This window comes from Chroicocephalus ridibundus, chromosome 2, assembly GCF_963924245.1.
Source record: "Chroicocephalus ridibundus chromosome 2, bChrRid1.1, whole genome shotgun sequence".
Classification (NCBI taxonomy): Eukaryota; Metazoa; Chordata; class Aves; order Charadriiformes; family Laridae; genus Chroicocephalus; species Chroicocephalus ridibundus.
The window spans coordinates 116,210,641-116,228,624 of record NC_086285.1 but is presented as its reverse complement, the minus strand read 5'-3'; the positions used below and the strand labels follow the sequence as shown (position 1 = coordinate 116,228,624).

Below are 17,984 nucleotides of genomic sequence, written 5' to 3'. Positions count from 1 at the left end.
GTCTCATTTCCTGCAGATGTGTGCTGTGGCTCCTGCTTCTTCATGTCAGTCACCCTGGCTCCCCTTACACTCATATGTCCCATCTGACTTTTCAAAGTCTGACTTTCTCACTTTTTCATCTGACTTTTCATTATTTCAATATCCTCCTCATGTTCACAGTTCTGCAACCCACTACTTGTATCCCTGAGCTTTTCTTGACAGGACTAGGTTGGCTTTAGGTAGCTTAGAAGCTAGCAATAAGTGCTTGTTCTTAAACTTCTGAAATATTTCATGGCAGTTAGTATTTTTGCATTCATATCTGCAGGATTTGACCCATAATATTATTTTGCGTTTGGTAGAAAATCTATTTTAAATGCTATTGATGGTGTTTAGTGTGTAATGGCTGCATCTTGGTAGAAGGAGGATGAATAGTAGTTATCAGTATATTACTGGAGGTTACAAACAGGTGTGCTCAGTGGTAACATCATGTGTGTCATTCCATAATCAAAACTCGCTGGGGAGTACAGCCTCTATTCGGTTAAATATTATTTTCCCAGTTCTGTTAAAAAAAACTTAAATTTCAAGTTTTTCATACTGTAAAAAAAAGAGTTATTCTATAGCAATGAAGTCGTAATGAAGTCGAATACTTGCAGTCCAGTTTGCTAGATGTGAGTTGTACGCAGATTCACTCTTTGGAAACTATCAAAGCACAATGCTTCTTAGACAGCATTTTAAGTAGCTGTGTTTGCTTTCCACCTTACTGTCTTCTGCAACTTAAAGCTGTAGTTGCTAGTGTCTTACAGACAGACAATGAAACGTGATCAAGCTAATGAATATTAAAGGAAAATTAATAAGCTAATAAGTTTTTATAATTTCTGTATATTTCAGGGGAGAGCACACTTTACAGCTTAAAGCCTCATACAACAAGACCACATTAGATTGTCCTATAATCACATTCAATGTCCTGCCCGATCCTGAGAAACCTGTCCGCTTGAATGTTAAATATGACAAAAATCCTTCTTTTCCAGCAGGAGGTACCTTCACCGGTAAGTTATAAGGATTCTTTGGTGGAAACCAATCACTCCAGAGCTTTCTAAACATATGAAAAGCTATTTTGATGATTCACCTGATATATTTTCTTACTTTTTTTTTTGATCTGTTTTGTCTCAGTTCTTTGTAACCGCCATATCTGAGATGCCTCTATAACACATGGAGAGAAAAGATACTTCATCTTTGGAAAGCATTTCAAAAGACCACTTATTTATTTGTTCCAAATTATTGGCTTTGTCTATAAATGGTAAAACTATGGAATCTCTTTTTTGTCCCTGATGAAATACCATATTTCAGTTTTTGATCTTCCCAAAAGATGGTCTGACCTAGTTCATGCATGCTTTCCCTCATCTCATTTTCTGTGGAATAGTAACAAAGGAGATAGCTGTGAAATTATAGACCACCTGTGAGCCAAGAGGAACTAAAAAGTGATCAGAAGTACACCAGGGCCAGTACAAAATATTCTTTTCTCTTGCCGTATTCGTTCACAAAAGGATGATCTTTGCTTTCTAACTAAGGCTGCTGAGTCATAAAAGGAAAAAAAAAACCCCACATCTCATGTTTTATATCCCAGTAGTATTCCCAGTAAGCAAAACAGATAAAGAACAAGTTATGGCAATGAGGAAACATCTTCTGCTAAAAGCAAAACAGAATTTGAAACCTCTGGTTTTTGCTGTAAGGAAACTTTGGCAGGAATAAGGGACTTATTCTAACTAATTCCATGAATTCAGGAAATAAGTCTTCTTTACGATAACCATGGGAGATATGGTTCTTGAATTTGTCAGTGAAGTTTGCAAATTTACTAGCTCTTCTTCCCAAAAAAATTTGTCTTCAATTTGCAGTAACACCATTTGCACTACGGAACCATGACACAAAGATATTGTTTAGAAAGCTGAAGTTCTGTCTAAATAAGTTAAATAGAAAGCTAGTAGTAATGTATTACGTAATTACGTAATACCATAATAAGGAAGGCAAAATAATACTTCAGTAACAATTTATAGAAATTAAAAAACAAAAAACATTTGAGACCTGGGAAGCGTGCTGTATTTTGTCAGTGGTACCTGTGAAGGAGAGTAAAGTAGTTTCCAAACTAATTTTATTTCCCATTTGATCTCATCCTTGTTGTTTTTTTTTTTTAAAAAAAAAAGTTTAAAAATCACATTTGAATCTTCAGTAGATGACTTTTAGACCTATTTGATGAAGTAAATACTAACAAATTTCCTATACTGAGTAGTACTCACTTAAGAACTATAAATTAATTAAGGCATGAAATGGCTAAGTTACTAACTCTGATGTGCTAATCCTATTTAATTTGGCCTTTGTTTGAAAGGAGTAAATTAAGGTGGCAAATCTGATGTAGTTTTCAAAAAGTTTCAGGAGAGGTCAGGGAAGCTTTTGATCAGTAGGTGTGTTTTCAGTACTGGGCAGTTGTTGGAAGGTATATAAAGAATATCATTAAGTTGGTACATGGATGAATGTAGAAATGGGAGCAGGCTGGGAACTACGCGACTTCTGTACAGGAAGGTGGTGTCTTTCAAAAGTGTTTGAAGGAGTGGACAACTGTGTGAATGTGAGTGATCCTGCTGATATAGAGTACTTGGCTTCTTAGAGAGCTTTCAGCAAGTTCCTTAACCAAAGACTCTTAAAGTAGGCTGTTACAGGACACTGTCTTTCCTATATTTCAGTTTTTCCCATGCCTTTAGGTTGACTTAACACGCAAAAAGTTGTCTATCTAAGGAGAGTTTTCAGTTCTGTTGCTGTTTCACAGTTTTATTTCAGCGCAAGCATCTGATTTTTTTCCCACCTATTCTCTGTACTCCTTTGTAAATACTTCCAGATTCCCAGATGATAAAAATCTCTCAAAGTTGACAAAACCAGAAAATCTGCTTCATACAAATCCATTTGTTGTATCCCAAGCCTGTGTGAAGTACCTGCAACATGTATTCAAAATTTAGAATAAAAAGGATTTATTTATAGTACTAGGAGTTGAGAAGCAGAATAACTCCCACAAATATGAGGTCTGTGGTATGGGGGCTTGTTTTTTGACCAAAGAAGGTTCATGTTCTAAGATAGCAATTATACCATGATAACTTGATAAGCTAAAATTTTTATGGAAAGAGAGTTTTTGTTCTTTAAAATACTCCGTACAGTGTTATGAACTTGACTAAATTCACAAGGTATTTTAGTTTTCCCTGGAAGCAGCATACTATAGAATCAGAATCACAAAGTGGTTTGAATCGGAAAGGACCTTTAGATCCTTAAAGTGCAAAATTCAGTTCTACGTGAGCAGTGCAGCTTCAGTTACATGCATGAAATCCACCTGTAACCATAGTGTCAAAGTGCTTACTTCAACTAGAAGAAGGGTAGCTTTATTCTCATTTGGATTCCATTTCCTTCGGACCACTAAACTTTCAATGGAATATATAGGAAAAGCTGAATGTTTCAGATTGGGATATAAAATGGCAAGTATTTTGGCTGCAGGACCAGTCAACAGCAAATGGAGTGAAACATGTCCCTATCTCCTACTTCTAACAGATTTAAGTACATTATATTAGTCTATAAGAAATAGCCAAAATAGCCAAACTCGGCTTCAGATTCATACTCTGAGTCCTTTTTTTTTTATTACAGTGTGGCTAATAGATAGGGAAAATGGTAGGGGTGTTGGTACAGTCTCTTTCCCACTACTGCACCTTTCCATTAGTTCAATGGCTAAAGCACTTGTGAAGGAAGAGGGAGATGTGGATTTCCTGTCCTTGAAGGAAGAATCAGCTTCTTAACTAGCTAATGATTGTTCTTCACTGAGAGCAAGAAGCAGCCTGGCTTGCCATTTTGTTAAGAATAACCTGGGAAATTCGAGGATATTTTTGAAGCAGTCGTTGGATAAAGTAGATGTGTTTTTTTTTTTCTAAGGATTGTTACCTAGTCTGATTACAGGAGGAAGAGAAGGTTTTCCATATCCAGTTTTAAATTTTTTGTTGTTTGGGTTCTGTTTGGAATGCGGGTTTTGTGTGGTTTTCCTTTAGGTATGAGGGAGACACAGAAATTCCTGGAGTTTGGACTTGGTAATTGTGAATAAAAATAATCTTGAGAAAATGTTGTCTTTCATTCTATAGATTTTATGGTTAGTGTTCTTTCTGAAGATGACAACGTTATTAAAAATATTAATCCAGCACGGATTTCCATGAAAATGTGGGAAGGACAGAGCAGCGGAACTGGGATACCAGTTGATGTAAGTTATCAAAATGCATTTTCAAAATGGGTTTCAAAATGCCAGCATAGGAAAAACATATTAGCTTTAGAAACTTTCCTTCACTTAACTTGGAACGGTATCCTGTTCTAGTTTTTAAGTAACAAGTATTACATATCAGTCATATTTGCTTGTCAATATCTGTCCTGTTACAAGATGTCAGACTGTTCAAATGTCAAGCTTATAGTAAGGACAAAAATGTTACTGCTCTGCAGAAGCTAACTAATAAATAGCAGGGACGCTATTAAAAGTTGCCGCCCTGAAATTTGCAAAGAAAAGACTTGGAGAATTAAGAATAAATTATCGATTATCTCATTGAATTACTGTATGCTGTCAGCACTGCAAATCATTAAGACTTGCTAGCAAATTACAAGTAAGGTACTTAAACTTTCAATATATTGTATTAAATTTTTTGCATCTGTCCTTTCAGGTTACAACATTTAGCTGTAGTAAAGTGAAGGATGACAAAGAAGATGGCTTCTTTTACTTCAGGTATAGGAGCATTTGTTTTATAATTACTGATGCAACTTATTGGACAATATATGTAATTTGAAATAGAAACAAGAGTTTTAGATTTTGATAATAACAATCTGTTACAGATTTAGTATGATACAGTGCTACAAAATGGTAAAAGATAATAGCAAGATGCAATGAACATGAGGATTGAATTCTTCCCTAGATTCATTTTATATTTGTTTAGCCTGAAAGCAGAGAAGAAAGGAGACTAAGATAATGTATTAGAATACATGATGACAAATGCTAGCAACGAAGGGACCACAGCATCTGCTTGTCACTTGGCTAGTAACATTCCTTAAGTCTTTTCAATGTTACATTCAACTGCTGTAGAATTGCAGGCTGGACAAAGTGAACTTAACTCTGATTTAATACCTTTTGTAGCTGTATCTTAACCCTGAACCGTGACCTTGGCCCTGTCGGTTTAGTGCTCTTTCCTTGGGTTACTTATTCAGAGATGGTGTCTTCAGCAGAACTAGAGCTCATTATAAGCTGATGCCCGGCAGCCACATCCTTCAGACTTCCACCAAGTATGAGGTGCATTTCTGTGACCTTGTTCTTTCTGAGAAGCTCTCAGTTATAGGTGTAGTTAAAACATAAGAACTCCCTGAAAAGTTATCAAAACAAGGCATTCTGCGTCATGTATTTGTAACTCCAGAAAAAGAAAACTGGAATGAATGTGCCAGTGTGTAGTCATGCTAATAAATGTTCTCCTGTGGAAAGCACTATGGTCATCGGCGTGATATAAACTAACCTATATAGAGTTGAATATGGAATTATTAAAATCTTGACATTAGTACCTGTAGTATTAGTTGTTCACAAATGTCTAGAAATAAAACTCCCCACCTTTTTGAAAAATTTGAAAGAACAGCCAGTAGGCAGAGACTACCCATTAGCAGCCCTTGTAGGAAAGTACATACTAGTCATTGCTGCCTGTCTCTGTGCCAGCACTCTCTGCCACCTGGCTTCTCCCAGGTTTCCCTGTCCTTGGCAGTCACGGATGGTTTTCATCTATTTAACACCAATCAGTAACATGGATACCATTACGCAGTCTTACGGTTTTCATAACAATTGTGCAATTTCTTCTTTTTCTAAAGCATATGTCTAGTTAGATGGCGTTCAGCCGTGAGATCCTTAGCGGATTATTTACCACTCAGATTTTTTTAATGCATCCTGACAAGGCAGATGCTACTTTCAATCTTAACCTAGATAAAATGCAGAAAAGAGGTAGAATTGTTTCTTCTCTGCATGAAATACAAAAAGGAAAGGTCATGGCCTATTCTAGAAATAGGTAAAGCTTTGGGATTTTGTTTTTCACAAGTTAAGCGTTCCAAGGAATCTTGCATCTTACTCCTTCCCAAACAAAATAAGAGGAAACAGATTGCTTAATGTTACTAACAAAATAGATAAAATGCTTTATGTTGAAAACAAAAATCTCATTAACCAATTAACCAAGTGTGCCACAAGTCATCCTCTTGGAGTAACATCTGAATCTTGGTTAGAGACTGTTTGCGTCTTCTCAAAAGTTTCTGAGCCTTCAGAAGTCACTGCCATCTCTTGTTAAACACTGCAGCAGTCTTCTGGATGCTGTGTGGCCATCCTTGCTAGGTGAAGTTCTGTTTATAGCAGCAGAAGTGCAGGCGTCTGTCTTCCTTTTGTGTTTTGATGGTAGGGCTTCTTTGCCAGTAGTCTGCACTCTGTAAGCTGTAAGGTAGAATGAAAACTCTTGGACATTGGTCCAAGTTACCCAACTTTGCACACTTTCTGAAGAGGAGGAGGAATTGGCTACCCAGATTTCATGTAAATTCAAGCCAAAGATCTCAACCTCTGTATGCTCTCTTCCAGAAGCTTTATGAAAATTCATAGAATGGAAAGTGAAATGAGGTAGACTTGTAGATTTCTGAATAATAGGGCCACAACAAACTTCCTGTCAGCTAGTAGAGACAAACTCTTGGAGGAGACTTTCCTCATCCAAGCTTCCAAAAGCCTTATTCTAGTTCTTGGGAAACTTTCATGGTATTCTTGCTGAAGGAGGAGTAGTATGAGGAGTACTAAAATATGTCATGCCTTAACAGGACTCTCTAAAGTTTGGAGTACTACTCAGAATTTGAATTGCTTGCATACTTAACATACTTGTCACTTCAATATTGACTCGCTTTTGTTTGGGTTTTGTTTTTCATTTATTTAGGGATAAAGTTGTTCCTGAGAGAGTGGGCACTTACAGCATCCAGTTCACCTTTGCAATGGATAAGACAAATATGCTCAACAGTGACCAGGTTTGAATCTATAATTAATTACATGTAGCCAGGAACATGTAATACAGAATCATCTGGGAGAAATATTGTGTTGTAGATTCAGAATGCAAATACTTTCACGTGCAAGCTTTGCAAAAATTATTTTTTTTATTTTTGATAGTTTCTGATTTCAAACTGTTGATGATCAAAATATGTTTTCATTGGCTTTTATAACTAAGCAGAATTTTGTGGAATAACAGAGCCGCATAATTTGCAACCTAGTAGAACTGTTTTATGGTCGTGCTAATTTATTTCAAGATTGTCAGTAAATTTCATGTGCATTTGTTTCAATATTTTTTGAGCAACCCATGTGTTCAGGTGAATTGCGGTGAATTATATCAGTCTTTATTTTATTTTGTTTTATTTTATTCTTCCTCCTCTTTCTGCTAGATTATAGTTGAAGTTGTACCTAATGACCCTGTACGCTTGTTACCTGATCCTTTACCAGCTACTCCAGCAGTTTCCAATGTTCGAACTCTTACTAGCCGTACACTGGTCAAGGATTTATACCTCCATGTAATGGTAACTATACTTTAATACAAAATCATAATTAGGCAAATATATAAAACCGCTAAAAATATGTTGAATTTTGCTGTAAGGCATTGCTGCTATCTCTTTGCAGATTAACTTCACAAGAAAGATGGAAATCAGTGATTTCCAGTATATGACAGGTGCATCTTATTTTATTTACATACAGACGCCCAAAACTAAAAAATACAATCCTTGCTGTCAGGCACGTCAATTGAAACCCATTTCTCGTTGCCACAGGAAAAAAATGTTTCAAGAATAGATTTAGTGGGAAAACACTTAGATATACAGCAGATGTTTCTCTCTGTGTTTTTTCTTCCAGGAGACAGTTTCTCTTAGAAATCTTGTATTACAAAAAATAAGGTTTCCTGAACTTTGAACGTTCACAGGGATACAGGGAGGTCACTTAGCAGTTAGCACCATAGGCAAAACAGACTCAAACTTGTGGAAAACTAATTTAATTTATCACCACTTAAAATAGATTTGAGCGGTGAGAAACAAAGACAAAAAAAGTAAATCAACACCCTCTGCCCTGCCCTTTCCCAGGCTGAGCTTTGGTCCGGGCTCCTCTACTTCTCCCCAGGTGGCGTAGGGGGATGGGGAACGGGGATCATGGTCAGTCCATAGCAGCTCCTCTGTGCCGCTCCTTCTTCCTCACGGTTTCCCTGCTCTCGTGTGGGTCCTTCCGTGGGCTGCAGTCCTTCATGAGCTGCTTCAGCATGAGCTGTCTCCACCGGCCGTAGTCCTTCAGGAAATAGCCATCGGCTGTGGCCTGGTCTCCCCGCGGGCTGCAGGGGAGTCTCTGCTCTGGCACCTGGAGTGCTTCCCCCCGCCCTTCTTCTCTCACCTTGGTGTTCCCTCTGCTGTTCCTATTTTTTTCTTCCCTTTTTCCTCTGCCTGTGCATTTTTGCCCTGTCTTAAACGTATTTTCCCCGAGGAACCACCATTTCGGGGCTGAGGGGCCCAGCCGTGCCCTGCGGTGGGTCGGTTGGAGCCGGCTGGCACCGGCCGTGTCCGGCATGGGGCAGCCCCGGCCTCTCCTCAGAGGCCCCTGCCCCCGCCACTGCCAGCACTTTGCCACGCAAACCCAATGCAGTATATAAATGGATTACTTATTTCGTTTCATGTTCCAAACTAACTGGGTTTTTGTCTTTTTTACTTACAGGATGAATACAACAACCACACTGGAATTGATCTAGTTGGCAGAATAATAGCAAAAATTAAGAGCCCCAATGAAGATGAAGATATAGAGATCCCGCAGTTTGAGGGGAAAGTCAGTACAATTGAGTTTCCGTTCGACAAAGGATCATCTGAAATTGTAAGTGTTCCTAAAGTACACAGTTAACTCCATGAGCAACAGATCTATTAAGGCCAATTTTCTACAGTTTCAAAGTTGATCTTGCACCTCGTTGTGTTTTGTGGAGGGTTAGTGTGTATTGTAGCCTTCCCTTACTGATGAGTAGAAGAATTATTTCTTCTGTCTTTGGTTGCTGATTTTCAAAAAACCCGAAGGAAAGACATTCTTTAAACTGGTTATTCTTGCCAAGCGAGGGAAGTTTATGACTACATTCCGAAACACAGTTAGGGACTGGGACATACAGGGGAATCCAGGATAAGTCTTTTCCTCATTTGAATTTCACATGTAAATAACACTTCACTAATCAGCAGTTAAACCATTAATATTAGCAGTATTTTACAATTTTATTTATAAAATAAAAACTATGCTATCTGGCTGTAATATCTTAAGATCATTTAGTCTGACCTCTTCATATATATGTAATTAAATTTTAACAGGTTCTCTTTACATTTTGTCACATTAACTGGGCTTACGTATACTTTGCGTAAAGGCATTCTATCCTCATTTGAAGAATTAAATAAAACTACCATTTCTCTTTAAGCTTTATTTCAGTTATTAGTGCCCTTGACTGTTAAAAATGCTTGCCTTATTTCAGTTTGAAGCTCTGGCTGTAGCATCATGCATACCTTTAAAAGTACTGTATATTGTAGTCACATCATCACAATCACTTTGTCTTCAGCAAATACAGATTGAATTTTCAAAACCTATGAGTTCCAGTTGTAACAGTTGTTACAAAGTATAATATAAAAGACACAAGTTAAAACCTGCACAAACCCAGAAACTGCTCAAAACACACCAAAACACTCCCAGCTGAGTGTAGAGCGACACATTTGTTCTGAGTGGAATGGTCACAATATCACAGTATCTCTCTTAAAGCCTACAGAGAACTTCATTCAATAGGACTACTCATGTGGTGAAATAGGTGTGTATATATAGGCATTTTTTTAAAGTTGCTGAAGTGTTATATAAGAACTACAGAGCAAAAGTATACCCCTACTTCCTTTGGTTCCTGTGGTTGTCACATGTTTTACTAGCCTGAAATCTATGGAAATCTTCAAACAGTTAGAAGGTGTACTGAAGGAGGATCTAACTTTTTAAAGAAATTTTCTCAGCCACCTTTTCTACCTCGTTCATTGGAAGCAGCTTCCCAGCAGACCAGCATCAGTGTGTGGCAGGTGGAGGCAGACACTGCCTTAGCAACAAATACAAAATCTCCCAATACATCTTGGAAATCACTAGAATAAAACCCCAGCAGAATGACTAAAATCTACAGATCCTACATACAAACTTGTTCATAATATATTATATTCAGTACATCAACTGCTTTTATGAAACTACATAGATGAAACTTTATGACACAGCATAAATAATTGTCGGGCAAGTGGGGTGGGAAAAAAGTACAGATAAAAGGTCAGCTATAACCACTGGTCTAATGAAATAGCGCTTGTCTCCACAAATCTTGCATTTACACCTGTGGTAGAAATTTGAACAGATGTTTAAAAATTCATACTGTTGAGGGGAGTAATAACCCCATAGAGTGGACTCTGACAGTTCAGATAAAATTATTGAATAATTTCTCAGACTCCTCACCAGTGCAGAAGTAACAATTTTTTCATCTCCATGTGCTAGTAACCTGCTGTTGAGCTGTTGTGCCCTTATAATACTCCAGTCTTGCTTCAGTGACTAAGCTAACAACCTGTGTAATGGGGGAACACGATTTGGGGTTTTCTTGTTTGGTTTGTTTTGGATTATTATTTTTTTGTTAAGCAAATGCTTTTTCTTTCTACTTGTATATTCCTGTTTTGTTGGGCGTCAGGGTGGGGTTGCATTCTTTTGCTTTCTCGTTAGTGTGAACTAGTGAGATACTACTGCTTTTGACAGTATCTTGTGTTCCTTAGTCTTCCTTAGGGAGTAATTTCATTTCAGTGAATCCCATATCTCTTCCCCTCTTTGGGCAGTTTTCAGTTGTCTAGTTTATACTGAGTTCTCTGACTTTAGACAACTGACAAAACTCATGTGGAAAGGATTTGTTGGTTGTGATACAAGGTACTTTTCATATGACTCCCTAATGGGAAGGGGACACACTAGTATATTTTTCAAATACCTTGAAATTGTTCCGTCTTGTTTGTAAATATAATCATGTGCAATTAGCATCAATGTAATGAAACATAGATAATCTGATGTGTTTACCCTTACACTGATGTTCAGGAATACTAAACTTGTTTAATGAAGGAAAATGTTCACATTTTTATTAGTGTAAATTTTCTAAGGAAAAGATATTTCCACTACAGACTTCTGATTAAATATGTAGCTGCAATATCTTTGAAAGCCATGAAGACTATCTTTGAAGATTATATATCTATCTCTTCTTTTAGGCCGCAACCACCTCTCTCTTGATTTGGCCAGTTGAGTAGCAATTTCTACATGTTAAAGGTGGAAACAGTATGAGTTTTATTATTAGCATTATTCATTTTATGCATGATACCTTTCCCAAAGTAACAGCACATTTAGATATTACCTATACTAATTTTATTTCTGTTTACCATTCTTTATGGTTTTATATTATTTCCTGTGTGTGTAAAGAAAGGTGAAGGATTTAGTTTGTCTTTTCCATAAGGAATTGATAAGAAATGGGATGTTCTTGTAAGTGTTTGGATATATATTGTTCATTCATTTGGGACCTGCTGTCTACTTCCATGGTAACAGCAGTAACTTTAACTCAGCACTGGGAGTAGTTTGGTTTTCCTTCTTTGTGTTTATGCATTGAGTCTTTCTTTTTAATGTTGCATTTGCATTTGCTCACATGCTGAATGAAGTATATCCAAGAAAATCTTGCTTATGGGGACAGTGCAGATAATATTTTTTTCTAAGCATATTTCTCTTAGATAAAATATATAGCCAGAAATAATAAGATTCTTTAAACAGGTAAAATGACAATCTTAATTCTTAAATAATGAAATAGTTACTGCTAAATTTTTGTGGTTTGCTTCTTTTTGTTAGGTATAAAAGGCATTTCCAAACCAACGCTTAAAACTGTAGTAATATTGTATAGACATCGTGTGTTAGGTAACACTATAAGATTTAGTATTTGAAGAATGTTGATTTTATTTTGTGTGTTACCTCAAGTGTGAACATAAACTTATGTTTGTTTGTTTGTTTGTTTTATTAGAATCTAGTGCTGGCTGAAAACAGTCCTGGAAGAGATAGCACTGAATATATTCTTGTATTTGAGCCAGATCTGCCAGCTTTGAAAAAACCTTTGGAACCATACCGTCTGTCATTTATGTTTTACAATGGTATGTTTTGGTTATTCTCAAATGCTTGCTTTTTCTTCGAACCAGCTATTTTTAGGTCCATAAAACTTCTTCAGAACTGTGTAATAGCTTAATAGATGTTTGCTGTTGTTTAAACCAACTAAGTATGTTATCTTTATTTCTGTAGATTTCAAGAAGCAGCAACAGATGGCAACGCTTACAAAGGAGAGAGACCAATTATCTCAGTCCATAGGTGTTTACAGAAATTGGTTTGATACTACTAATCAGCTTGTAAATGAAATGAAATGTAAGTTCAATCAAATATAAAAATACATTTCCTGGGAATTAAACTTTTTTTCCTTTCATAATTTTGAGAATATAGAGAGGGGGGGAGAAAAATTGGTATTGAAATCACGAGGTACAGTAAATAGGGGGGAGAGGAAGGGAGTATATCTTTGTATTAGCAGGGAAGCATCTAGTTACTTGGATGGACCTACCTAAAAAAGGTCTTGATTTGAGGTAGGATGTCGTATGTCAAAACGGTCAAAAGGAGGAATAAAACATGGAAGTTGGTGGTCTGATTTTTTTTTTTTTCCCCATGACTGCCTTTAACTCCCATCTTTGCAATGGATGTGTGAATGCTCATTCATCTGCAAAGTCGACAGTTGCCTAAAAACAATTTCAGGGAATTAATTTCAGTTAATCCTCTTTCAATACGTTAATCTTATATTTTCAAAATATTTCTTTCCACACACATTTGACCCTATGTACATTATTCAAAAGTATCATGTACCTATTCATTGTTTATCTCTATGTTCTTCAGCAAACGTTATCCTTTATACAGTCTGTTAAACAGCAGAGCAGTGTGAGCGCAGTTGTTTAGGGGAATGGGAGAGAGGAAGGAAACATTTTCTTTGCTTTTTTTTTTTTTTTTTGAATCGTCTTGTCTGTTCATCAGAAGGTTTCTTTTAATAGATGCATTTTGAATTTTTATTTTAAGTAGTCACTGAATGTAAATAAAGCACGCTGGAATTAGAAGATGCTGCTGTTTCTCTACAGGGCTATGTTTCTCTTACTTGCTTACTGCGTGTTTCTATTATGGGTGCAAATTTCTGAATTCCAGTGTGAAATGCAAAAAGTTTTGTTTCATATTTGCAGGTTTTTGCAGAACTCTAGAGAGTAACTTAGAGCACAACATTTTCCTTTATGCTTAAATAGTATTTCCAAATAGAAAGCTATTTGAATAGAGAGAGTGGGAAGCAATTCACCTGTTTACTCGTTTGTTTTCAAAATTGCTTCAGTTCAGATATGAGACTTGAGGAAATGGAGTCCAGAAACTGGAAACTGTCATCCCATATAAGAGACAAAAGAGGGTAGTGTAAGCTACCACTGTTCCTTTCCTTCTTGTCTTTTCACCTGCTGGAGAACCATTTGTAAAGATAATTGAGGATGAAAAGGAAAAAGAGCTTGCATTCTCAGACTGATCTAAGGATTAGCCCCATTGCTTCCTGAAGCTGAAAGAGATGGCAGCTGCTGAAATTGCTTAGAAGCTGGACAAATCAGAAGATCTTTGTGGACAAATCCTTATATTCTGTGCTGAAATCGAGAAGTAGATACCAACAGCTGTGGCTGGCATAATTCTGAAAAGTTGTAAGAAATTCTGTAAGAAATGTTCCATTGATTTCTAATATTTCCTTACTCTCTGTTGATTTTATTCTTTTCAGGTCAGGTTAAAGAAGCTGAAACAAGAGAAACTCACATGAAGAATGAACTGAAAAAACACCAAATTGAAATACCACAGACAAACAAAGTATGTCTTATTCCTTACTAAACTTCCTAGCATCTTAAAAATAAATCTAGCCTTAATATGAAATTGATAAAATTATATAACATTATTGAATCACAGTGGTATGTACACAAACACCTGTTACTGAAACCCTGAAAATTTAAACCATGAGGAAGATTTGTGGATCAATGCCAAACTTAAATTTATTTTTTTTTACTGTTCTGGTAGTGTGACAATCTCTTAAAGAAACTACTAGAGAAATAAGAAAAACTACTCTTTTCTATCTTGATCTTACCAGTTGCATTACTGGTACTGCTGGTTTTAATAATGGGCAGGCTGATCAGTATACACTGGATGTATTCTGGCATAAGTAGACCAAAGGAAAACACTTATTTTCAGAGAATTAGAGAATTTCATAGGTTACTGCCAAAATTGATATAAAAGTAAGTTTGAAAGATTCAGGGCAATGTACCCCATTGCTAATTTCCCATAAAGATCCAATTATATTTTAAACATTTTAAAGAAAATTCTCAAACTGCAAACATTTTTTAAAAAAAATGTAAATTATCAGTTATCTTCAGATCAAATATGAACAAGTGTTACAGTCATTAATCACAAATCAGTAAAATTAAATTATACTCGTTCTGCAGTCATGATACCCAAGTTCCCCAGCTGGCTAAATTTTGCTGGCCTGGACGTACCCTTCTAAAGTGGTACCCTTTTGTACATTTGTCGTTGCCTTTTCCTACTGATTTAAACTTTCCTCAGTTTTGGATTTAATCAAGCTCTGGTAGCTCTTTGCGAAAAGGTCCCCAAAAGTCTTTAAAAAAAAAAAAATAGTAGTAATTAAAAAGTTCATAGTCACAATTGCAGTGTGCCTGCTCTTGTGCTCCTCTGAGATTATATGCAGTGGTCCCCTATACATTAAGAGTCTGTTTCAGATTATTGAATGTTTTTTGTTAGGAACTTGATTGACAACAGGTAAAGTAACTGCTTCTGGAGCTCAGCCCAATGATATAACCTTGCTAACTTTAAATTTCAATTCTCAGCTTCAATATGTGGATTCTCTTATAAAACAAAAGAAGTTGGACCAAGAAAGAGTAATGAAACAGCCAAGGCGAACTTGTACCCTCCCAAACTATCCAAAAGGCAACCAGGATATTTTAGGCAAGGTGAGTTTTCTCTCAGAGAGCCTTCAAATGAGTTTTGTTGGTTCCAGGAAGTGGTAGTGATGAAAAATTAGCCAACTGAATATTCAAGTAATTTTTGAGGAGCGTTAAAAAGAAGATAGCATTCTTAACCCATCAGATGACCAGCTCTTCTAAGAGAGCCATCAACAGGGGAATTAGATACCTGATTGAAGTTGCAGGATGATTGTGATGAGTATGAAAAGGGGAGGTGGCTTTGGCTTCTGTTTTGACTGTTGTAACTTCTGTGTTACAGATTGCACATTTAGCACAAATTGAGGATAACGAAGCAGCAAAAGTTATCTCTTGGCATTTGGCAAGCGACATGGACTGTGTAGTCACACTGACTACTGAAGCCGCTCGTTCTATTTTTGATGAAACACAAGGTCGACAACAGGTGTTACCCCTTGATTCTATTTACAAGAAGACACTCCCTGATTGGAACAGGTAGAGAAAGAACAATGAAACTTCTGCATTTGTATTACATACTTCAACGTTTGGGGGTTTTTTTTCCTCTAATTTATTTTTTAAACTTTACTCTTATTAAAGATTCGAAGTATAAAATTTCTGGCTTCATAATTGTGGCAACAGTAAAGTCACTTGAATTGTTAGCTGAAATCATAGCCTTATATCTTTAATTGCTGTGTGTTCTTTATTTAATAGGAAGCTTCTATTAAAAATAAGAGTATTTGCCTTTTTTTTTTGTTTATTTCCTTCTACATGTTTTCTAGAGCAGGAACTTTTTTTTAATAATTCTAGTGCTTCAAATCAAATTCTAACTTTTTAAAAAATCTGATTCTGGAGTACATTCCCTAAAATCATGTGTAGTAATAGAAATTCATTCTGCTGTTTTGGTTTCCTGGAAGATAAAGGAAAATATAATAATTCTGTGCCTGAAAGTAATTTGCTTATGAAGATGACTGCTGATATCATAAAGAATGCCTTTTAGAAAAGATGGGATGTGCAGATGTATTTATAATGTCCAAAATCTCAGTTTTTATAAAATACTGCATTGAAACTTTTCCATAAAAATAGTCATATGAATTTGTTGGATATATGTCTCATTACAAATTAGCTTTTCACCAAAGCATCTTTAATATTACTGGTATTTCAGATAATGTTGGGGTCATTTAGCACCTCATGTGGAAGTGTTAAGGTGCATTCAATTCAGTTTGAGATTTCTGACTAGATTGTCACAAGTAGTAACGAAATATGGACAAATTACTTTTTTCTCTTCTTTTTTTTCTCCCTCGCTCTCCTCTTTCTTTAACTAGGCCTTTACCTCACTTAAGAAATGGAAAAATCTGCTTCAGAGCTATTGGAAATCCTGTATTTGCCAGAGATCTGTTAACTTTTCCAGATAATGTAGAGCATTGTCAAACAGGTAAGTGATACAAAGACATTGTTCATAACTGCTTTCTTTTTAATAACTGAAATACACAAACATCACAAATCATAACCCATTCAGTAATTTTCACTAAGACATTTGCAAATACCAGTGTATATTCCTCATGAGGTCTGCTGGTAAAAAGAGGATGATGATACTAGCGTTAAATATTTGCAGGTGACTGTTGTGAAAATTTAGCAATGACTGCTGTCCTCTGCTGCTTGTTGTATTTTTATATTCTCTACCATATGTAAGTTTGGGTTTTTATAAATTGCTGCAGCATTATCTTATTCCCAAGCTCATGTAAGCAGAAACTGAAAATCATGGTATTAGTTTTATATTTTCATATTGCAGAAACCACTGCTTTTGTTAGGCTGTTTTTCCAGTCCTCATCGTCTCAAAAAAGTGTAGTGCATGGATTTATGTATACTCTGACTGAACTGTAGGCGACTATGTATGTTATGCTTAAATAGTTACAGTAAGAAGAAGCTTTCAGTTTTTATGGAGATCTCAGTTTAGGGAACCACCAACCTCCTGCTCTTTCTAACAATGTAGCAGTACCTACCTTCCCCTAAATTAAATAGACCTACTCCTTGATACGGAGAGTTGGAATCTGTAATTAGTTCAGTAAGTTTTACATTTTACTTCACAACTTCTTAGTATTGAAATATTCCTCTCTACTGTTAATAAAGAACCAAATTTAGTCCAATTTATTTTCAGAAAGTTAGATACTGTCAGAGAATTTAACTACAAATTCTTCGTTGTGTCCCTTGGGGGAATTTAAAAACAACATTGCTCGACATATCTCATGCAAGGCTACATCGAGTCAGGCTTTGTACAGAACAGTCTTTTATTAGCAGAAGAAAAGACTTAAACTCAATTGGATCATGAGCCTGTGAATGGTGGTTTGTTTTTTTTTCTTCGATAACCCATTGAATATTAAGAAACACTACAATTCAAAGAGGATATAAAAAAATGATCATTTATATAATTTCCTAAAGCTTGGGGTTTTATTATGTGTGTTTTCATAAATGTAAATGTAAGATATCAAGAGAGTGCTTTGGTGGAAAATAGTCAATTATGCCATAATACTAAATTTTTTTCTTTATGAATTCTTTGATGAAAACAGGAGATTGCATATTTATCCCAATCTCAGAATAAAATTTTGTTGAAAAAAGATAATGGACTTGGTATTTCCCTTGCACTTGTTTGAAAAGCTGTAATAATGATGCCTCAGAATTGATTTTTCAAAACTCAAATTATTTTGTTGCGGAGAAATTTCATGGTTCAAAAAATTACGTTTTTCAGTGTTTGGGATGCTCTTGGGTGACACTATCATTATAGATAACTTGGATGCTGCCAACCATTACAGAAAAGAGGTATGTTTCAATTATTCTTGTGA

The 17,984-nt window shown here is 35.9% G+C and overlaps 1 protein-coding gene across 1 annotated transcript in view; it reads left to right on the top strand.

The window, feature by feature from the left end:
- SMCHD1 (structural maintenance of chromosomes flexible hinge domain containing 1) overlaps positions 1-17,984 on the top strand; it is an 84,035-nt gene that overhangs the window by 58,558 nt on the left and 7,493 nt on the right. Inside the window, exons 32-44 of the mRNA XM_063326650.1 lie at positions 868-1,025; positions 4,143-4,258; positions 4,707-4,768; positions 6,978-7,065; positions 7,474-7,605; positions 8,777-8,929; positions 12,138-12,264; positions 12,410-12,529; positions 13,947-14,032; positions 15,058-15,180; positions 15,452-15,642; positions 16,470-16,579; positions 17,891-17,961. Coding sequence (XP_063182720.1) covers positions 868-1,025; positions 4,143-4,258; positions 4,707-4,768; positions 6,978-7,065; positions 7,474-7,605; positions 8,777-8,929; positions 12,138-12,264; positions 12,410-12,529; positions 13,947-14,032; positions 15,058-15,180; positions 15,452-15,642; positions 16,470-16,579; positions 17,891-17,961 — 1,537 coding nt within the window. The remainder of the gene's footprint in view (positions 1-867; positions 1,026-4,142; positions 4,259-4,706; positions 4,769-6,977; positions 7,066-7,473; positions 7,606-8,776; positions 8,930-12,137; positions 12,265-12,409; positions 12,530-13,946; positions 14,033-15,057; positions 15,181-15,451; positions 15,643-16,469; positions 16,580-17,890; positions 17,962-17,984) is intronic.